The sequence below is a fragment of the Ceratosolen solmsi genome, unplaced genomic scaffold (genome assembly GCF_000503995.2).
Source record: "Ceratosolen solmsi marchali unplaced genomic scaffold, CerSol_1.0 scaffold47, whole genome shotgun sequence".
NCBI classification, from domain to species: Eukaryota; Metazoa; Arthropoda; class Insecta; order Hymenoptera; family Agaonidae; genus Ceratosolen; species Ceratosolen solmsi.
The window spans coordinates 9,995,897-10,016,781 of NW_011948419.1; the positions used below are offsets into that span (position 1 = coordinate 9,995,897).

The 20,885-nt window shown below is 21.7% G+C and overlaps 2 protein-coding genes across 2 annotated transcripts; one reads left to right on the forward strand and one right to left on the reverse strand.

Annotated features, from left to right (window-relative positions):
* Window positions 1-4,094: 4,094 nt before the first annotated feature.
* Window positions 4,095-5,134, reverse strand: mRpL4 (mitochondrial ribosomal protein L4). The gene is made up of 5 exons (XM_011497706.1): window positions 5,118-5,134; window positions 4,957-5,036; window positions 4,711-4,868; window positions 4,244-4,645; window positions 4,095-4,172 (listed from the first exon to the last, which is right to left on the reverse strand). Exons 2-5 carry the CDS (start codon window positions 5,018-5,020, stop codon window positions 4,167-4,169), a joined length of 630 nt encoding a protein of 209 aa, XP_011496008.1. The 5' UTR covers window positions 5,021-5,036; window positions 5,118-5,134; the 3' UTR covers window positions 4,095-4,166.
* Window positions 5,135-7,135: 2,001 nt separating this feature from the next.
* On the forward strand, window positions 7,136-19,482 carry pea (ATP-dependent RNA helicase pea). The gene is made up of 13 exons (XM_011497707.1): window positions 7,136-7,324; window positions 7,432-7,517; window positions 7,601-8,157; window positions 10,073-10,421; window positions 11,079-11,320; window positions 11,389-11,693; window positions 12,495-12,921; window positions 14,116-14,374; window positions 16,359-16,849; window positions 16,937-17,269; window positions 17,348-17,551; window positions 17,640-17,808; window positions 19,206-19,482. Exons 1-13 carry the CDS (start codon window positions 7,231-7,233, stop codon window positions 19,425-19,427), a joined length of 3,738 nt encoding a protein of 1,245 aa, XP_011496009.1. The 5' UTR covers window positions 7,136-7,230; the 3' UTR covers window positions 19,428-19,482.
* The last annotated feature ends 1,403 nt before the right edge of the window (window positions 19,483-20,885 follow it).

Sequence of the window (20,885 nt, forward strand, 5' to 3'; positions counted from 1 at the left end):
TTAATATTAATTGTTTTTTAATCTGCCTAGAATAAGATTTTGAAAAGTAATTAAATACATTCATTAAAATAGTATTTTGTATTTAAATTTTGCACAGCTTTGTACAAAATAAAAATAAATTCCCATTTGTAAACTCTGAAACTATTAAAGACAACTAATAACAGAATAACCTTAAATAAATAAATTTCAATTTTAATTTTTAAAATATTATTTTTTACTATAAATGATTGGATCAACTAAAATAGAAATACTTTATAAAATTTTTAATATTCATGAATAGTATACAATATTTCCTTTTTAATAATCACGGTTAATATTGTTGGATAATATTTTTTTAAACTTAACTGTTATGTGGTATATTATATGGTGAAGAAAATAATATAAGAGTATTTACATAAAAATATAATCTTATTAAAGATAACAAATTTACTGATGTTGAACTATGTCGCATTATCTCATACATTTATGGTGCTAAGTATATAAACTAATGTGTTTTTAATATAAATTAAATTAAGTACATAATACAAAAATAATTATAAACATAATTTTTAATGAATGATAAAGATTAACCAGTGAATAGCAGTTTGACATTGAAAATACTGTAATACTATTGCTATATAAATAATACACAGAATAAAATAAAACGTTCATTTCATACATTGATAGTTCAATCTGACTAATTATTCATATTAGATGTATATACTTTAGCAACTGAATATTTATTCGAAATAATTACATTTACATCTAAAATTTTAAGATAAATTTTAATGGTAATAAGAACATTAAAATTTTTTTCTCTTAAGAAAATTATTTACAATTAAGGTCCATAATTTTTCAAAATTTAATAATGCTATATTTGAGTTATTGTAGTATTTGATGGTATCAAGAATATGTTTTAAACTTAATAAAAAATAATACTATTAATCATATACAAGTTGTATAAAATAAAAATTTAAACAAATATTTTTAAATTAAACTAATTAGAAGTGTCAAATAAAATATTAATACATTTTATGATATTGACAGACCTGTGAATCTTGGTTTTGTTTTTAATAATTGCTGATACTAGTTATTAAGTAACACAAGTATGTAAGAATTATAAAGCACTATCTCTATTTCTACTACTACTTCTTTTCAAATGATTTAACTATCAGTATATACAATATCTATATATACTTGAGTATTATATTATCGTTTTATATCTGGATTGTTGTTCATTCTTGATTTTTGAATTATAAAAATAATGAAATTCGACATATTTTGTCATATTTCACATATTCAAACAAAAATATATCTTATAGCATAATTATAAAATATATTTTTATGTTTTCTTAATTTTTATCAAATAAATATCATTTACTAATTACAATTGATGTAAATAAAAAAAAAATGTATTCTTCTAAAAGATTAGTTTTTTATTTAATAATTTATGTATCAATTGTTGTAGTTACATGTGATTAACAAGGTGTCATAATTTTTAAGCATACAAATTATTTGAAATATAACTGCTAAAATATATTTTAAATATAACTAATGAAAAATCTTGTTTAACTGTTATGCAATTATCAGAACTTTCCAAAATTAAAGCTTTCCTTATTGATTCCATTAAATTTTGGAAATAATAGATGAATACATATGAAAGTTCTCCTTTCGCATCAATGTTATTCTACCAATAATTAACTTGTAAGATGGTTTTTATTTAATCATAGCCATAATTCATCGTTAGTAATCTTTGTTAAATTACAGCATTTACATTATAGATTATCTAAAGAATAGTCATCATTAAAACAAGATAAGTTCTTTATTTATTTTTCTATAATGGTAACTATATATCTTGTTTATGCACGAGTAATTTGGATATGCAGATTTATTTACATTCAAAATAACTTGAGCATTATTTAGTCTGGCAATTGCAATTAATTATCTTTGCTGTTTTCAAATGGCCTGAATATGGTAGAGTAAAATTTATGATTTCTTTTCACATTAATGTTACAGCCATTTCAAACTGGTATCGTTATTATACAATTAATAAATAGACCTAACACAATCACATTATTTTCAAATGTACAAAAAAAAAATCTATTGACTTAGGTATAATTCTTGAATACAAATTTGTAGCTTCAACTTATATAATCTTTTTGTAAATAAAATTTGCTATTCTATGAATAGATAAAATATAAACACTTACAATATCCGTAAATAAATTTTTATTTTAAGAAAATACCAATAAATAGTATAATTTTTAACTAAATTATTATATTATATTGACTATATATTATATTCACTTAATATTATTTAAAAAAAAAAATATATATATATATTTAAAAAAATATTGCGTATTCTTCAAATGGATATATTTTATAATTTTGCTTATCCAAATACTGTATATAATGCTAGGTGTATTGATTAAACAAATTATTCAATTTTTTAATCATTAAAATAAGTGAAATTACTATAAATAGAATAAATTATATGTTTATGTATTGGATATTCTTTCATCAACTTTTTCTTTTTACTTATTTACTGATAAATAATTTATTTGTACATATTATGCTTTAGAGAATCTGGTTAATAATTACATTTTTTAAATTTTATGATTGGATAAATTAAAAAATAAGTACTTTCTTATACTCTTAAACAATATAAATTTATATATTCATTTTATTGATATCCGAATTTCAGAAATTGGTAAGATATTTTACGTATATTTTTTTACTAAAAATGATTAAAACTTTCAAAATCTTAAAATCAATTGAATAAATCGCAGATTCAATTCCATGTTCAATTTCTAATAGTCGTTTGGCGTAACTGTTGTATGTATACAAAGTACTACGGAAACCTAACGTATTAATTTTGAATATTGTGTGAAAAAGGCTGTTTACAGTTTTGGTATATTTTGTAAAAGTTTTATTTTGATATTTAATATCAAAATATAAATTTGATAATAATTATTGTAACTATGAATAAAGAATTTAAAGATGATCCAAGACAAGTTTTAGAAATTTTAAATTCCTTGGGAATTGTTAATATTAGTGCACAAGAATTAAAAACATTTTTAAAAGGTGAATTTTCTAAAAATATTCTAATACTATAACATAAAAATTAGGAAATAATTTACATATAAAGCATTTATTAATTATATAAAATACTGTTAAATTTTATTTACAATTAATTACTAATATCATTAAATAGAAATATATGGATGCATAGTCAATTAATTAAATCGATTATATTTTAGAATTAAAACTGTATAGAAAAATGGTAAAAAATTGTCAGCTAGAAACATCTACAAAATTACTAAAAGATAATACATATATAAAAAATCTACTAGATCATAAATCAAAATTAATAAATACAATAATTGTGCATAAGCAACAATGTAAACAAACTGAAGATGAAAATACAAAAAAAAATCTAAAAACAACTGTAAATAAAGTTCAAAGATTGATAGAAAAACCTACAGATCCGAATAAAAATACAGTTTTTAATAAATTTAATAAATATAATGTTGATAATATCAAAATAAAAAATGTATCATCTAATAACATACCCAAAAAAGAAATCACTTTAATATCAAAGTCATGTATGTAAATCTTTTATTAAATTTATTTCATGTATATTATATAAGTATATTTTATTTTTTATTTTTAGTTTCTACTTCAAAAAAAAAACCAGAAATAGGAATATTTCATAAGCATCTTACTAGTGATCCAGTAATTTTATATAATCATTATAAAACTTTTTGGAAACAATTATCAATTCCTGGAGAAAATGCTCATGCAAAATTAAGATGTGCAGTGCGTACAAAACTATTTAAATCTAACTCCATTCCAAAAGCATAATTATTTTATAATTAACATATACTTACCTCAATATTGGATCTAATATAATACAATAAAAAATAAACATATTTGAACTAGCCTATTATACTATTGGTTATTTCTTAAAAAAAGATGCATAATAGAATGTAATCATTAATTATTTTAATTATTCTAATACATAATTATGAAAAATTTGTAAATTTATTAATTGGTGTAAATAGTTTAACTTTTTTTAAGTATATTTATAAATAATTTTCTTTAAAGAATAAAGTAATTTTTCTTCTAAAAGTTGAGCTGCTTGTACTGTTAAAACTAATGTATCATGTTTCAGCATACTATACACATTTAAGCCTAAATAAATAATTAATTTTTCATTAATTTACACTATCGTTTATAATTTCACTGAAACACTTACCACTTACAGGCATTAAATTGATATGTTTTATAGAATTTGTTGCTATTGTTATATTTTGTGGTAAAGTAGAATTACTATTAACAAACAGGATAGATGGGCCCCAATTTCTTTTTTCAGATAATTCTAAAATAAAGGATGGATCATCATTTGGTATTTCAAGTTCTTTCACTATATATAAATCATCCTGTGCAAGTTTAACTGATAAAGTACTTGTAAGACCCAAAATACGATTATAAAATGGCAGCATATAAAAATAAGGTGTCGGTGACCGAGGACCATGTGAAATACCACCTTTACGAAATAATGGAGATCTTATACTTCCATGTCTAGCTATACCTAATCCTTTTTGTGCATGTGGTTTACGGCCACCACCTCGAACCTCAACACTAATTTTTGTATTGGCATAAGACTAGAAATTTTTTTAATAAAATAATTATTTACATTTTTTAGAATCATTGAAAAAATTTTTCTTACTATATGACGATAAAGTCGTTGCCAAGTGATATTTTCATGAATTATATCAATACGAGGATAGGTTCCAAATATATCTGCATGTAAACTTATTAATCCTACTTTTTTTTCTGTTACCAAATCTTCAATCCAAACTTGTCGTGGTCTTATATAAAATTTACCTAATTCCAAATATTTCATTAAATTTAATTCAGTTTGTCTTAAAGTAAAAATAAAAATCAATAAAATTTCAGTAGATTATTAGCATACCAAGATTTGTGCACATTTTTCGTAAGGAAGGTTGTAAAAATATTCTTAATACTGTTGGAAACATTTTCAAATAATAATATCTATAAAACACAAGTTCACTTTATTAATATTAATATTTTTTATACAAAAGTTGTTCTTTTATAAATTTTTTTTTTATTTACGAGTAATATTTATTGTTTGCAGTTAATATTTGATTCAATATTTTAAAAATATAATTTTTATATTTTACCAGTAAAATATACTTAAAACGATATTATAAGATTATGTTAATTAGTCTAACTCATTTGTTAAATTTTTTCTATTCAAATTTTAATATAATTAATATTTTTGTTTGTAATTAATTGTATTTTAATTCACGTATTTTATAATCTAACTTTTATCTGATTTATCTTGAAAAGCCATGGTAGAATAAGTGATATTATTGATACATATATATATATATATATATATATATATATTGTAATTATGGAATTTCACACTTAATTAATTTAGCGGTTGTATGAGCAAAAACTTAAAAATAAGGGAATAAAGACAGAAGTTAACTATATTCTACGAAGAGTCGAAAGTAACATTTCAAAATAAAACGTGAACTAATTTAACTTCACAGTCGCAATAATCTTATTCTTATTAGTGTTATTATAGGCACCATATTTAAATTAAGGAGATGTTTTATTATTATACTGTAAAATATTAAATTATTGAATTATTTTATAATTATTTAGTATTATTACTTCATTTAAAATTATATTCCGATTATACTTTATTAATATAAATTATATATTTTTAGTTTTACCAATTTTTATGTAAGCATATATTTTGTTAAATTAATTTTTATAAACAAGTGAAGGTAAACGAATAATAGTTACCTTAAGCTGATACTTCATTTAATAAAAAAATTATTAGTTAATATAGAATTTTATATATATATATATATATATATATATAACTATTTTTTACGAAAAATAAATAAAATTTTATCGTATAATTGAGTTTTAAAGGTCATTTTTTTATTTTTTATCCGAGTTTATAAAAAAAACCTAAAATATCATAATTGCATAATTTTTATACTGAATAATTTTTTATTTATTTATGGCAATATTATTTGATAGCATAAAAATGTTACGGGTCCATATCGCTAAGATAATGAATTTTTACCATTTTGTTAACTTCTTTGACATTACTGTTAAATGGCAATAAATTAAGATGTAGCTACGTCTCGTCCATACAATAAATCATATTTTTTTTAACATGCTTACTTCTACATACTAAATTCTGTGAATTGATAAATGTGCTAATCAGTGAATTTTCGTCTACACAATCATACTATTTAGTGTATTGTGCTATTTAGATTTCATCTCCTCTCATTACCCATAGCTAATACTATCTGCTATTTGGCAAACATTTGTTATAAAGTTTTTTTCATATATTTTATAGTTAGCTTGAAACTTTTATATCAATTATAAAAAGCTGCAGATTTACTTTAGAATATTTAAAAATATTTTTTCGATTTGATTAAATATTTTACATTACATTTAACTTCTTTTTTATTTTTATAAATAATTATTTCCAAAACGTAAAAACCAACTATTTACGATATTTTCGGATTTTTTGTTATTATATTGGCCAAATGACGTTATACATCATTTTTATAAATTTATTTGTACATTTAAAATCGATGAAATCTTAATAAATTTGAAAAATTTTATTGTGGGTTTTAAAACTATAGTCAATAATTGTTCATTTGAATAAATATTTTTAATTTTATAATTTTTGTATTTGTATAATTTTATTGATATAAGTTTGATCATGAAATAATAGTTTTTATAAAACTTATAGGCAATTATGTTGTGTGCATTTGTAAGAGCCAATCGTTTGAAACTATTTATACGCATGGCGTAAGACTATATTCATATTGCATGGCTCTATTCTATCTTGAAAAAACCTTTAATGTAATTTATTAAAACATTTAAATTTATAATTAACCTAATTTGTCTTTATTTTTTTAGTTTATAGTGTATTTATTAAGTTATTTTATACATACTTTGATAGTTTGTTTGTGTAATATGTAATAGAACATTTTGTTTTTTATGAAAATCAATGTTCATAATATTTAATAATAGATCAGTTATTTATGGACAGATAACTTGGTGGTTAGAATTTTGATGTGTAGATTCAGTTTTCGTTCTTTATTATGGCAGTTACTATTCTAGCATATAATTGACAATATACGTTCTTTGGATTTGATAAAATATTGTTTTACTTCGTACTTTAAAAATGGATGAAGTAAATACCCTTGAACATCTTTCACTTGTTTCTAAAATATGTACAGAATTAGAAAATCATTTAGGTCTAAATAATAAAGATTTAGGTAATAATTGGAAAAATAATAAAAATTTCGTTTTAAAGATACATATTTTTGAGAAGTAGCTTTTAAGTTAACAAGATATTATTAAATATTTTTCATTCTTTTAATAGCTGAATTTATTGTGCATTTATCAGAAGAGAATAGCACATTTGATAGCTTTAAAAAAATACTTATAAAACATGGTGCAGAATTTTCTGTAAGTAGAATATTTATGATATCAATTTAACTGTAGGATTATATCTTGCAAAATTTCTTTTCTTTTAAATTTGTTTCAACCAGGATTCTTTCATCGCAAATTTATTACGAATAATTCTACATATGAAATCAAAAAATTCAAGATCTAACAGTAATTCTTCAAAGATTAAGCAAGATAACTTGGCTGATAGGTTTCCAGGTTTAGCCCAACCAAACAAAAAACCTATTTGTTTGTCAAATAATAATATTGATGAACATAAGAACCAATTTGAGGTTAAAGATATTTGTATGACAAGTAGTAATGAATGTAGAATTAATGATAAAATTATTGACAAAATGTATTATGAAATAGGAAAGATTCAAAATAAATATGAAAATAAAGATAAAAAAAAAACAACAGTTGTGCATACATGTTCAAAGCAAGGTAAAAATCAAGATATCCATAAAGAACAAATAAGAAAAGTGAGTCTATGTGATTTTGATGATAGAGAAAAAATACATATTAAAGATAAAAATAAACAAAGAAAAAGTTTAATAGATTTATCTAAAACCCAAGATAAGAATATGACGATAGACATAAATAGAGATAGAAGAGCTAATAAAAGAATTAAATCAATTGAAAGATCAACAAATAGATCAAGGTGAGAAATAGATTTATTTAGATTAAAATAATCTTAATAACAATTTGAGTTATTTGAAACATGCTACTATTGTCACAAATTATAAATATTTATATTTATGCACAAAAATCAATTTAAATTTTGATATTTAAATATAAATTTAAGAATAATACAAAATATCATATCAATGTATTGGTAAAATTATGAGGTACTTATTTCAAATTGTTTATAAATTCTTTTATTATAATAAATGTATAAACTGAGTAGGTAATATTTTACAAACAAATAGTATATTTGGTGAGATGATGTTATATTCACTTATTAGTTATGCATAGAATAAAGCAGCAAAATAAAAAAAAAAGAATGAACTTATGTCAACTAATCATTTATTAAACATATTGATATCAAAGAAAAACACAAAATTCTAAGAAATTAATGACTATATTATATATACTATATTTGTTGCTGTTTTTTTTTTAGAAATTTTTTTATGATTTATGTCTTAGATTATTTTAGCTGAATCAAGTTTATTAGTAGGAATGATTAAATTTAGTAAAGAACTAAAATCATTAAAACTCACAACTTACAATTTATTCAAACAAGTAAATGATTAAAAATTTAAATGCCAAAGGAGTTGTATTGAGTCTAATCAATACAATATAGTAAGAGTAAATAACCTTATAGTCATTTGCATAAGTTTATTACTTTGTAGAAAACATCTTGTCTCCAGCAATGCGGACAAATAAACTTGTAACTTAATTTGCTGTTAATTATTATTAAACAAAATAAATATATAGTGTTCATTTAATTTAGTTATTATTTTATTAAATTATTGTATTGATCTTAGTTACTCAAGATTATTACAATTTCACAGATAAAAAGTGGAATAAGATTTAGTAACTATATTACTTATGTATTGTGTGGGATGTTAGTAATAAGCAATATAAAAATATTATGAAAACATTTTATTTTTATTATTGTAATCCAAAAATGTTTTAATTTACAAGCTTACTTTTATTAATAAGTAGTTTAAGGAAGTAGCTAGCAAAAAAGAAAATTTATAAATATTATAGATTTTTATATAATACTCCTGGTGTGAAATTTAGCCAATCAAAGTATTATATACAAATTGTGTAATAATTTCATAGTTTTGTTATATTGGTCTCAAAAAGTATATGACCAGGAAAATAAAGAATGTTTATTCCAAGAATGCTATTTATTATCTTTACATAGTTAAATAATGTGTACTTAATGTGTTAATTTTAAATATATGTAAAATATGATCTATAATTTAATGTACAAAATTTTTAAAAATAGAGATTGAGTACATAATTATTTAAGAAAGATTATAATAATATTCTAAAATAAATGGTAGCCATACAATATTATATATTTGTAATTAAGAATTATAAATGAATGAACTGGAGAAAAAACTTCAAAATTTATTAAAATATAATCAAGTCATGATTACAATTACAATAGCTATGGTGATAAATTGTTAAAAAATTGTTTCATTTTGAAGACATAAAATTATATATTAATATTATAGAATAGTACAGATATTTATTGAATATTGACTTTTTGAATTTATGATATTTCACTGCTTCTGGATTTTTTTATCAATGATTTCACGAACATATTTTATTATTTGACATAAATTTAAATAAAACAGCTGTAATATGAAATTCCATTATTTAAAAATAATACCTTATGTGTACATTTTCATGACAAACAGTTCATTCTTATTTTGTAGGAACTTATATAAATATAGAAAGGAATTTATATAAATATTAATTTTTACAAATTATTTTGAATGAAAAACAAAATTGTATAATCTGAAATGTTTTACTTTTATTTGTAAAATAAATTTCTAAGCCTAAAATTTTTTTTATTAATATGAATATTATCCAATATTAATTAATAATTTATATTTTAGCTCATGGAAAAGGAACAACACATTATATACTAGTTCACGCATAAGAGAACCTTACAAATATAGTAATAAATATAAATTTCAATCGAGATCACGCTCATTTTCTAAATCAAGATCTAGTTCATTAGAAGACTTAGCAGTTGAACTAGAAATTGGCAAAATTTATAATGGCAAAGTTGCAAATATAGTACCTTTTGGTTGTTTTATTCAGTTAGAGGGACTTCGTCGACGCTGGGAAGGTTTAGTACATATTTCTCAATTACGAAGAGAAGGAAGAGTCGCTAGTGCTAGTGATGTTGTTATACGTGGTCAGAAAGTTTTAGTAAAAGTTCTTAGTATTATTGGTCAAAAGGTAATGTAATGGAATAAATAAATTCTAGAATTTTATATGTTAAAATAAAATATAGATTTTTAATATCATGTTAATAATTTTTTTAATAATAACGAAATTAATTAAATATATATGGAGTGAATTATTATGTTTTCATATTAAAGAACTAGTTATAAGCTATTAATTATTAATGATTAATGTTAAGTATATTTTATAATATGCTAATTACATAAAATAATAGAAAAAATTAGTTTTAAACTAAAATTTTGAATACTCGTTATTCATTTTTTATGCATTATTGCCAATCTATAAATAACTGATTAAAATGATAAAAAATGTACTGTTTTCGAAATAATAGAATTAATTTAATCAATTCATTGTTATTACATTTCATCACACATTTATACATTGTGAAACAAATCAGGACGCATTGTAAATATTTGAAATCAGTATTGATAAGCTAGAATATATCAATATTAAAAGAATAATTATGATTATACGTAAATGTCAAAACGTTTTTATATTTGTCAAAAATTCATAAAATATAGAAAAATATAGATTTTTATTTTCTTATTTATTGATTTTTGTTTCATTTATAATTATTAATATATATAAGTTTATTTATTAATGCAAAGATACTGTGTAGTATATTGTAACAAATATGTTGTATTAATTTAGGTATCACTAAGCATGAAAGATGTTGATCAAAAAAATGGACGAGATTTAAATCCTATTATAGCATCAATTAAATCAGAGGATGACGAACAATTTTTACGTAATCCAGATCGACCAACATCACTTCTTGAATATCAAAGTAACATTGATGAAGATGAAACATGCTCTAGAAAAAGAGTACAAAGATTATCGTCTCCAGAAAAATGGGAAATCAAGCAAATGTTAGCAGCATCATGTATTGAACGGTATGATACAGAGTAGACAAGGAATTATTTATTTTTAAATGAACTTTATCGATTTTTCTTAATTACAGAAGTGAATTACCTGAATTTGATACTGAAACTGGTATTTTGCCCCGAGAAGATAATGAAGAAGAAGATGTTGAAATTGAATTAGTTGAAGAAGAACCTCCCTTTCTTAATGGACATGGTAGAGCTTTAGGTGACTTAAGCCCTGTTAGAATTGTAAAAAATCCTGATGGTTCACTTGCTCAAGCAGCAATGATGCAGAGTGCACTTGCTAAAGAACGCCGTGAGCAAAAAATGCTTCAAAGAGAACAAGAAATGGATTCTCTTCCAACTGGTCAAAATAAAAGTTGGATCGATCCACTTCCTGAGGGTATGAAAATATTTTGTTAATATATATTAAAATATATTTAATTTACTACATTATTACTTATTAAAATATTTTAAATGTATTCATTGATTTTTATTTTTTCTAAATTAAAACTATATAACTGATAGAAACATTGGCCAAATAATATAAGCTGCTTTGAGACAATTTTGTATGTATGGTTGTAAGTACATTGTGAATATTAATGTGTGTTGTATTCATCTGAATAAATATTTTTGATTTCATAACAAATTCATTAAAACACATATTTCAAAATAAATTTTGAAATAAAAAGTATGAACATTCAATGTTTTATTTTATCTGAAGGGTCTGATGACATTATGAATGTTATATAAATAATATATAGTAAAATTAATTTATATATTAATCTCATTAATTTGTCTGGTTTAGTCGATTTTCCTAGATATATTACTTACTTTATTGTTTATAACAATTAATAATAATTAGCACATATCTTTTCATAACAGCTTTACGCATATATATTTTGTAAGAATTATAATTTATAAAATTTTTTAGCTTTTCTCCAGTTATTTTAAACATTAATATCAATATGTATTTATTTAGTTATCAATAAGCTAGCAAGACAGAAGTTGGAATACTTATAAAATGTATTTATCATAATGGCTAATTAAATAATCAAAATTTAAGATATTTTAATAAATAATGTGTTTATATTGTAAAAATTATATGTTTTTCAAAACGTTAAAAAATTAATGACAAATATTTGTTTTATTTTGTGGCAAATTTTGATTTTATAATATAAAATATTTATAATTATTTCAATAGAAAATTATAAATCGACATCAAATATGCGTGGAATTGGCCTTCAAATGCAAGATTTACCAGAATGGAAAAAACATGTAATAGGTGGTAAAAAAAGTAGTTTTGGAAAGAAAACTAATCTTACTTTAGTAGAACAACGTCAAAGTTTACCAATTTATAAATTACGAGACGACCTTATAAAAGCTGTAACAGATAATCAAATTTTAATTGTAATTGGAGAAACTGGCTCTGGTAAAACAACACAAATTACACAATATTTATCAGAATCAAATTTTACTGCAAGAGGAAAAATTGGTTGCACGCAACCAAGACGAGTCGCTGCTATGTCTGTAGCAAACAGAGTAGCTGAAGAATTCGGATGTCGACTGGGTCAAGAAGTCGGTTACACTATTAGGTTCGAAGACTGCACTGGTCCTGAAACTATTATTAAGTGAGTATTTTTTTGTATTTAACATTTGTAGTATTATTATCTATAATTAATATTATCATATAACATTGTTTGGAATGATAAAAGAAAAGTTGAAAATTACCAAATTAAAACAGTGGATGTAAAAGAATTTTTATATTAAATTTATATTTTACAGTGCTTGTTTTTTTTTATAATTACTTTTAAATATTTTATCCCAAATGTTTTCATTTTTTATTAGCAAACGAAAAATATAAATAAGTATTTTCTTTTATATACAAATGAACATATATATTTATTGACTTATATGAAATGGACAATTTTAATATAGAATTATGAATAAGTTCAAACAAGTAAATAAATAAAGCATCAGTAAATTAAAAATCATTTATTTTTATTTAAAAATGACGTAGATCGATTTTTTAATATAATTTTTGGTAAAATTCTGAATTAAAATTATATTTGAATATTACACATTTTATTTATTTGTATTTTAAATTCAAATATTAATGTCATTAATCTTTTTATTTATTACTAACGATATTTTAGTTACAAAATTCTATATTATTGAGTTGGCTAATTAAATGTGATTGAATGTGATGAAAATGGTGGAACTGTTTAATTTATATGAAATAAGAATTTCATATTTTTTGTTATAGTGATATTGTGATATATTGATTATGAAAATGCTAAAGAGGCTTTGAGATCAGACTAAGTTGTCAAATGTATCTGGCATAAAAATTTGGAAGTATTGGAATTAAAGTAGAAAAAAAGTATTATAATGTGTTCTTATCAGATGAATATTTAATTAATTGTATAAATAAAACGGAGAATGGGACAATATGTTATGCATGATTCAGAATGTAATCATTTACTAAATAGATAGAGGATCTAAATGTATGAAAGCATGGATGCGATTTGATTTTAATTCATATTATCAATTGGTAACTACAATACGATGTTTATACATGGTATAAATTTACAATCTTAAAAGTGAAAAATTTAATAGTAGCATTTATAGATGAATATTATTTGATTATTTATTTGATTTTGTAACATTTTTGTAATATTATGTAATATTATATCTATTTATTAGATTAAAACTATCAAATAGAAAAATATAGCAACAACAATAACTAATAAATAATGTTATTAATTTTTATATATAAAATAATGGTCCGTTCTAAGATTTTTTACATTTTAATATTTTTGTTACAGGTATATGACAGATGGCATGTTACTAAGAGAATGCTTGATGGATTTCGATTTAAAAACCTATTCCGTTATTATGCTCGATGAAGCTCATGAGCGTACCATTCACACTGATGTATTATTTGGACTGTTAAAACAAGCGGTAGGAAGAAGACCAGAATTAAAATTAATCGTAACTAGTGCAACATTAGATGCAGTAAAATTTTCGCAATATTTTTTCGAAGCTCCAATATTCACAATACCTGGTCGAACATTTGAAGTTGAGGTATTTATTTATATAATCAATTTATACAAGGAATTAAATTGATAAGTATAATATAAAAATATATTCAATATGAAGGTGTTAAAGATTCTATTATTTAGATTGAAAAAGATATACAAATATCTTATATATATCTTTATAAAATATTTATATAGATTTTCATTATTATGTGCATACATATTACTTTTTTATTAATGTTTTTAACATTTTATTTGATGCATAAAAGTCTATTATAACCGCACTTCCATTGTAACATTACATATAATAGACATATTTTTTAAATTAATCTTTTTCCAGAAAATGAATTTTCTGATGTATTTTCATCAATTTGCTGTAATTAAATATTAATAATTTATGAAATGTAATTTAAAAATGTTTAATTTAATTTGAATATAATATAAAATTATATCTATAAAAAAACTTAAATAATTTAACGAGTTCCCTCTCGAAATTTTCGTTAATTAAATTTTAAAGTATTTTTTCTATTTATACGTTAAAATTTTCATACGTTAGACGTAGTAATAATATTTTATAATTAAAATTTTTTTTTATTTAAGCTTAAACTTAAAAAAATATACAAAAATTTATAAATATTTTAAAAACTAAACAATTTCAAGCATTTAATTAATTTTATAATATATAGCTATAAGTACAAATTAATTTTTCTATAAAATATTTAGCTACGCTTTATATAAACACATATATTAAAAATGATTTTTAAATATTACGAATGTTAAAATCTTTGAAATGTAGATTTTGCAATGATAGAGAATTATTAAATTAGTTAAATCACATCTGACACATGAAATAATTGAAAAAAATAAACTTAAGCTTTCATATGTTATAATTTAAAATGATTTGGAATTGAGATACACAGATTTTTGTACTGATACTGTTCAATATATTTAACAAAAATATATGGTGGAATCTTAAAATATTTAGAAATTTCAATTAATTTAAAAGTCAATTGTATTTTAATTATAACTTATAACTTAACTCAATTATATCCATTTATATCAGTTTAACTTGTCTATCATATAACATGCCTACCATGGCTTTGAATTTCTGTCACTGTATTAAGAGTATAAAGTATAAATGAAAATGTTAAATAATGGAAAAATGTATACTGATTATGTGCTAATAGAATTAAAAATGTGTTAAAACAAAAATTAACATATTTATGAAAACAATTATTTTTGTAAATTTAAAATTTCATAGTGTCATTTATGTAGGTAAATAAAGTAATACTATTAAAATGAATAAATATGTAAAATATATTTTTTATATGTGATATATTTTGTTCTGTATTGAATTCATATAAATTTATAATTTTTTTAGTTTCACTGTAGTTTTGAAAAATTACCATAAATATCTAAGTTTTTTGACAATTAAACTAATCTTATTATGAAAGTTTCAAACTATATAATTTAATAAAAGATATAAATTTAAATTGAGTCATTATACTGTGAAATTTTAAGTAGTTAATAACATCAGTTACATTTAAAATCAAGTAATAAATTATACAAAGTTAAATTGAATAAAGGTTAGAATATTGCATATTTGTTGAAAATTTATGTTACTTGTTTTAGGCATTCTATTTGATATACAGCTTGTAGTTTTTATTCTTATAATTTCTTACTATACATGCCTTGTTTTAATTGCAATCATATAGATAATTTGGTATTTGTTTATTCATATTTTGGGGACATGTCAATTGATTTTATATTTAATAGTTTTATGTAGTCTTTAATGATGATCAATTGTTCATGTAGCTTAACTGCTCGATCATTTTAATTGATATCTTTTCTTATATTCCTAGATACTTTTTTTATATTCCTAATTTTAAACAGTACTATCAATTCTTTCGAAAATAAAAATAAAGTTAAATACTATTATTTAAAACATATTAAATAAAAGTAAATGTTTTAAATATATATATATATATATATATATTTATATATCATAATTAATTACTATATTTTTTAAGGTAATGTACACAAAGGAGCCTGAAACAGATTATTTAGATGCTGCACTTATAACAGTAATGCAAATTCACCTTCGAGAACCACCTGGTGATATATTATTATTTCTTACTGGACAGGAGGAAATTGATACAGCGTGTGAAATTCTTTATGAGCGTATGAAATCACTTGGACCTGATGTACCAGAATTAATAATCCTTCCAGTTTACTCAGCTTTACCATCAGAAATGCAAACAAGAATTTTTGAACCAGCACCACCAGGATCACGCAAAGTGGTTATTGCAACAAACATTGCGGAAACAAGTTTGACAATTGATGGTATCTATTATGTAGTTGATCCAGGATTTGTTAAGCAAAAGGTTTATAATTCGAAAACTGGAATGGATAGTCTTATTGTTACTCCTATTAGCCAGGCAGCAGCTAAACAAAGAGCTGGACGTGCTGGTAGAACTGGACCTGGTAAATGCTATAGATTATATACGGAAAGAGCATACAGGTCAAACTTTTGAATTAATTGGAATTTATATTTTTAATTTATAGTTTTTAATTTTGTATTTTTAAAATAAAGAAACATATATTTCAGAGATGAGATGCTGCCAACACCAGTTCCAGAAATCCAACGTACAAATTTAGCAACAACTGTGCTACAATTAAAAACAATGGGTATTAATGACTTGTTACACTTTGATTTTATGGATGCCCCACCTGTTGAATCTCTTATAATGGCTTTAGAATCATTACATAGCCTTAGTGCTCTTGATGATGAAGGTCTTTTAACTCGTCTTGGTAGGAGAATGGCTGAGTTCCCCTTAGAACCAAATTTATCCAAAATGCTTATTATGAGTGTTCATTTACAATGTTCTGATGAAATTTTAACAATAGTCAGTATGTTATCCGTTCAAAATGTTTTTTATAGGTAAATCTGATTTTATATATTCATTTATTTGTTATATTTTTACATTTTAAAATGATACAAAATAAAATATTGTTATAGACCAAAAGATAAGCAATCTTTAGCTGATCAAAAAAAGGCTAAATTTAATCAAGCAGAAGGTGATCATTTAACATTACTTGCTGTTTACAATTCATGGAGAAATAATAAATTTAGTAATGCTTGGTGCTATGAAAATTTTGTACAAATACGAACTCTTAAAAGAGCCCAAGATGTTCGTAAACAGTTATTGGGTATTATGGATAGGTGCAAAACACATAAATATTATATAATTATAATTGATATAATATATAAATATGTAGTCATATTTTAAGTTCATTTTATAATTTCGCAGACACAAACTTGCAGGAAAAAATATTGTTCGAATACAAAAAGCTGTATGTTCTGGTTTTTTTAGAAATGCTGCTAAAAAAGATCCACAAGAAGGATATCGTACTCTTGTTGATAGTCAAGTTGTATATATTCATCCAAGTAGCGCTCTTTTTAATAGACAACCTGAATGGGTTAGTATTTTTTAAATCTAGTAAAAACAATTAAATTAAAAAAAATTTTAAAGGTAATATTTATTTAAAAAAACATCTGCATTAAAATTTAATTATTTTTTAGATTTATAAGAGTAATTTATTCAAAATATATATATCCTCAATGATCAAATAATTATAATTCACTTTTTATGCTTATATTAATAAAATATTTCATATTTTTTTAATCGTAGTATCTCCTAAAATTCTGAAATTTTATATTAAGTAAACAATTAGAGTAAAGACTAACTATTCTTTTTTTTTAAATGTGTATATAGAACATTATGAGTCAGTATTGCAACGATTTGAAACATCTGATATTAGTAAAGAATGGACATCTATAATAGCATAAGAAAACTATGTTTAAGATAAAAGACTAACCGCAGTCAAGAAATTGTTAACCTTATAAATATATTATATCTATGTTCTATTTTAAATCCCTTAAATTTTTAAAAATCAGGCTACAAATATGTGCAAATTACATTGGCTATTTTAAAAAATTATGCTATTTATAATATTTTAAATAACTTGTATGTATCTATATATTCACAAACATTTTTTATTTGTAGGATAAATACATAGAATTTTTAAACTGATAAATGATTGTGAAACATTTAAATGTAAACTTACATTTGCACTAATGAGATTTATAATGTAATGGGTACATTAATTTGTTGGATTAATCAGCCATAATTACGGAAATATGAAGTGAACATAAAAATTTTTTTATTTTTATCTAAATATTGTATATTACGAAAAATTTATCCTAACATTAAGAAAAGTTGTAACATCAATATACTTTTATTTCCTCTATTGTTACGACAAAAAATGCACTCATAGTATTGATGTATTTTTTCATAGTATACTCTATCTATTATTCTACTTATTTTTTTTACAGTTTATCTCGCAATAATAATGGAAATTTCTAATTGGATATTTTGACTTTAATCCTTAATTCTGTAAACCAATTTTTAATTTTTTCATAATTAACATTATATTTCAAATTCAAGATGAATATGCTGATTGATGAACAGTAGATATTCAGTACCAATAAATGCAATAATGATATTTATGTTAAAATCCAGAAAATCAATCAACTAATAATAACTTGTAATTTCAGTTTCATCCATTTAAATTCTCTATTACAAAAACAAATACCCACATTTTTTGTCTTTTATTTTTAATAACGGACTTTTTTTTAAACAAAATGTAAACATTGTATACGAGTCCATTTACTAGTAAGCGCTGAATACTATCTTTTTACATATGATAATGGAAAAATTCTTTATTATATAATTATATTAAAAAAAAATTTATATTATTTAAAAGAAATTGTATTCAGATTTATAAGATATACTAATTAAATCATATATTTATAGGTAATATACCATGAATTAGTACAAACAACAAAAGAATATATGAGAGAGGTGACAACAATTGATCCAAAATGGCTTGTTGAATTCGCACCAGCATTTTTTAAATTTAGTGATCCTACAAAATTAAGTAAATTTAAAAAAAATCAACGACTTGAGCCACTATATAATAAATATGAAGAACCAAATGCTTGGAGAATTTCTCGTGTTAGAAGACGCAGAAATTAAAATTTATTAGACAATTTTATATATAATTAATTAAATTAACATAAATTATAATAAAATAAATAATAATTTGGTGATTAAAATAATATTGAGCAAAAATACGATTGCTTTGATAAATATAAGTCAAATGAAAATCATCTTGCCTAGAAATGTATTGAAATATGACATAGCAAATATAATATACAGAAATATATTGCGAAATAAATATAAATAAGTGACCACGTTCAAATAATAAATTTAAAACATACTTTATAATACAAGTAAACCCCTGCTATTAATATAAGAAACTGTAATATAAAGTATTAGTTTCAACTATGGATAATAAAAGCAATTTGCATTGAAAGAAAAAATTTTTTGTTATAAGTAGATTTTGTAGCTAACAAGATAATTGCTGATAAACAGGAGCATGGCAAAAGTGAGTTATTGATACAATGTGAATGTTACTGTACTATACCTCATATACAACCATAAATTGACATTCACATAGAAGAAGGTAGGATCAGTAATATTTTTATTTTTTATTGTTTTAGACAAATCACTAATTAATTTATAGTGTATTCTATAATCGAAAAATACGTTTAAACTAATATTTAGTAATTCAATATTTTAATATAAAGGAACGATTTCTTGCTGTTTTGTTTTAAATTGCAAGAACAGTCTTTCAAATACATTGAACAAAATTAGAATTGTTAACTTTTTAATTTAATTAAAATACTTGATAATTTGAATTGTAACTTCAACTAATAAAAGTGATCATTTATCGTTGTGGTCTTTTTATTATTTTATTTACATTATAAAATAAGTTTTTTGTTGAAACGAAATATTTGTTATAATTTTATGTAAGTTATAGTTCAAATTAATTTATATCATATATGTGTTCTTGTAATTCATTAATTTACAAGATTAAAAGTAAATTAACACATTTTTTAGTTTTTACTTAGAGAATGATAATATTTGGTACATAAAAGTGTAATATTTATATGTATTAATTATATATTTGTAAATATAAGTATATATATATATATACTCATATTTAAATTCTTAATAAAACATTATTTATTGATAGATAAAATTTTGCTATACAATGTTGCTATAAGTATATTTTAGTTTTTGTAATAGAAGAAATTAAAAAATAGTATTAGGAATGTTTTAGATATTTTTATTAGTTGTATTATTATTATTCCAAATGATGAAAATAGACATCAAATAGTAATGTAAGTGATTGATTAAAAAAATGTTACTGATTTTTTTTTCTGTATTTTATATACTAATAATTATTTGAATTATTATTATTATTCTTTATTATTGTTCATTAATTATGCATCAGAGTTTCTATTCACAATTATTACATATTTAATTATCATTACACATATTAATTTCTGTTGATTTTTTAAAAAAAATTGAAATGTATCATATTTTATATTTATAAATTTTATATTTAAAATGCATATTATTTTGTGT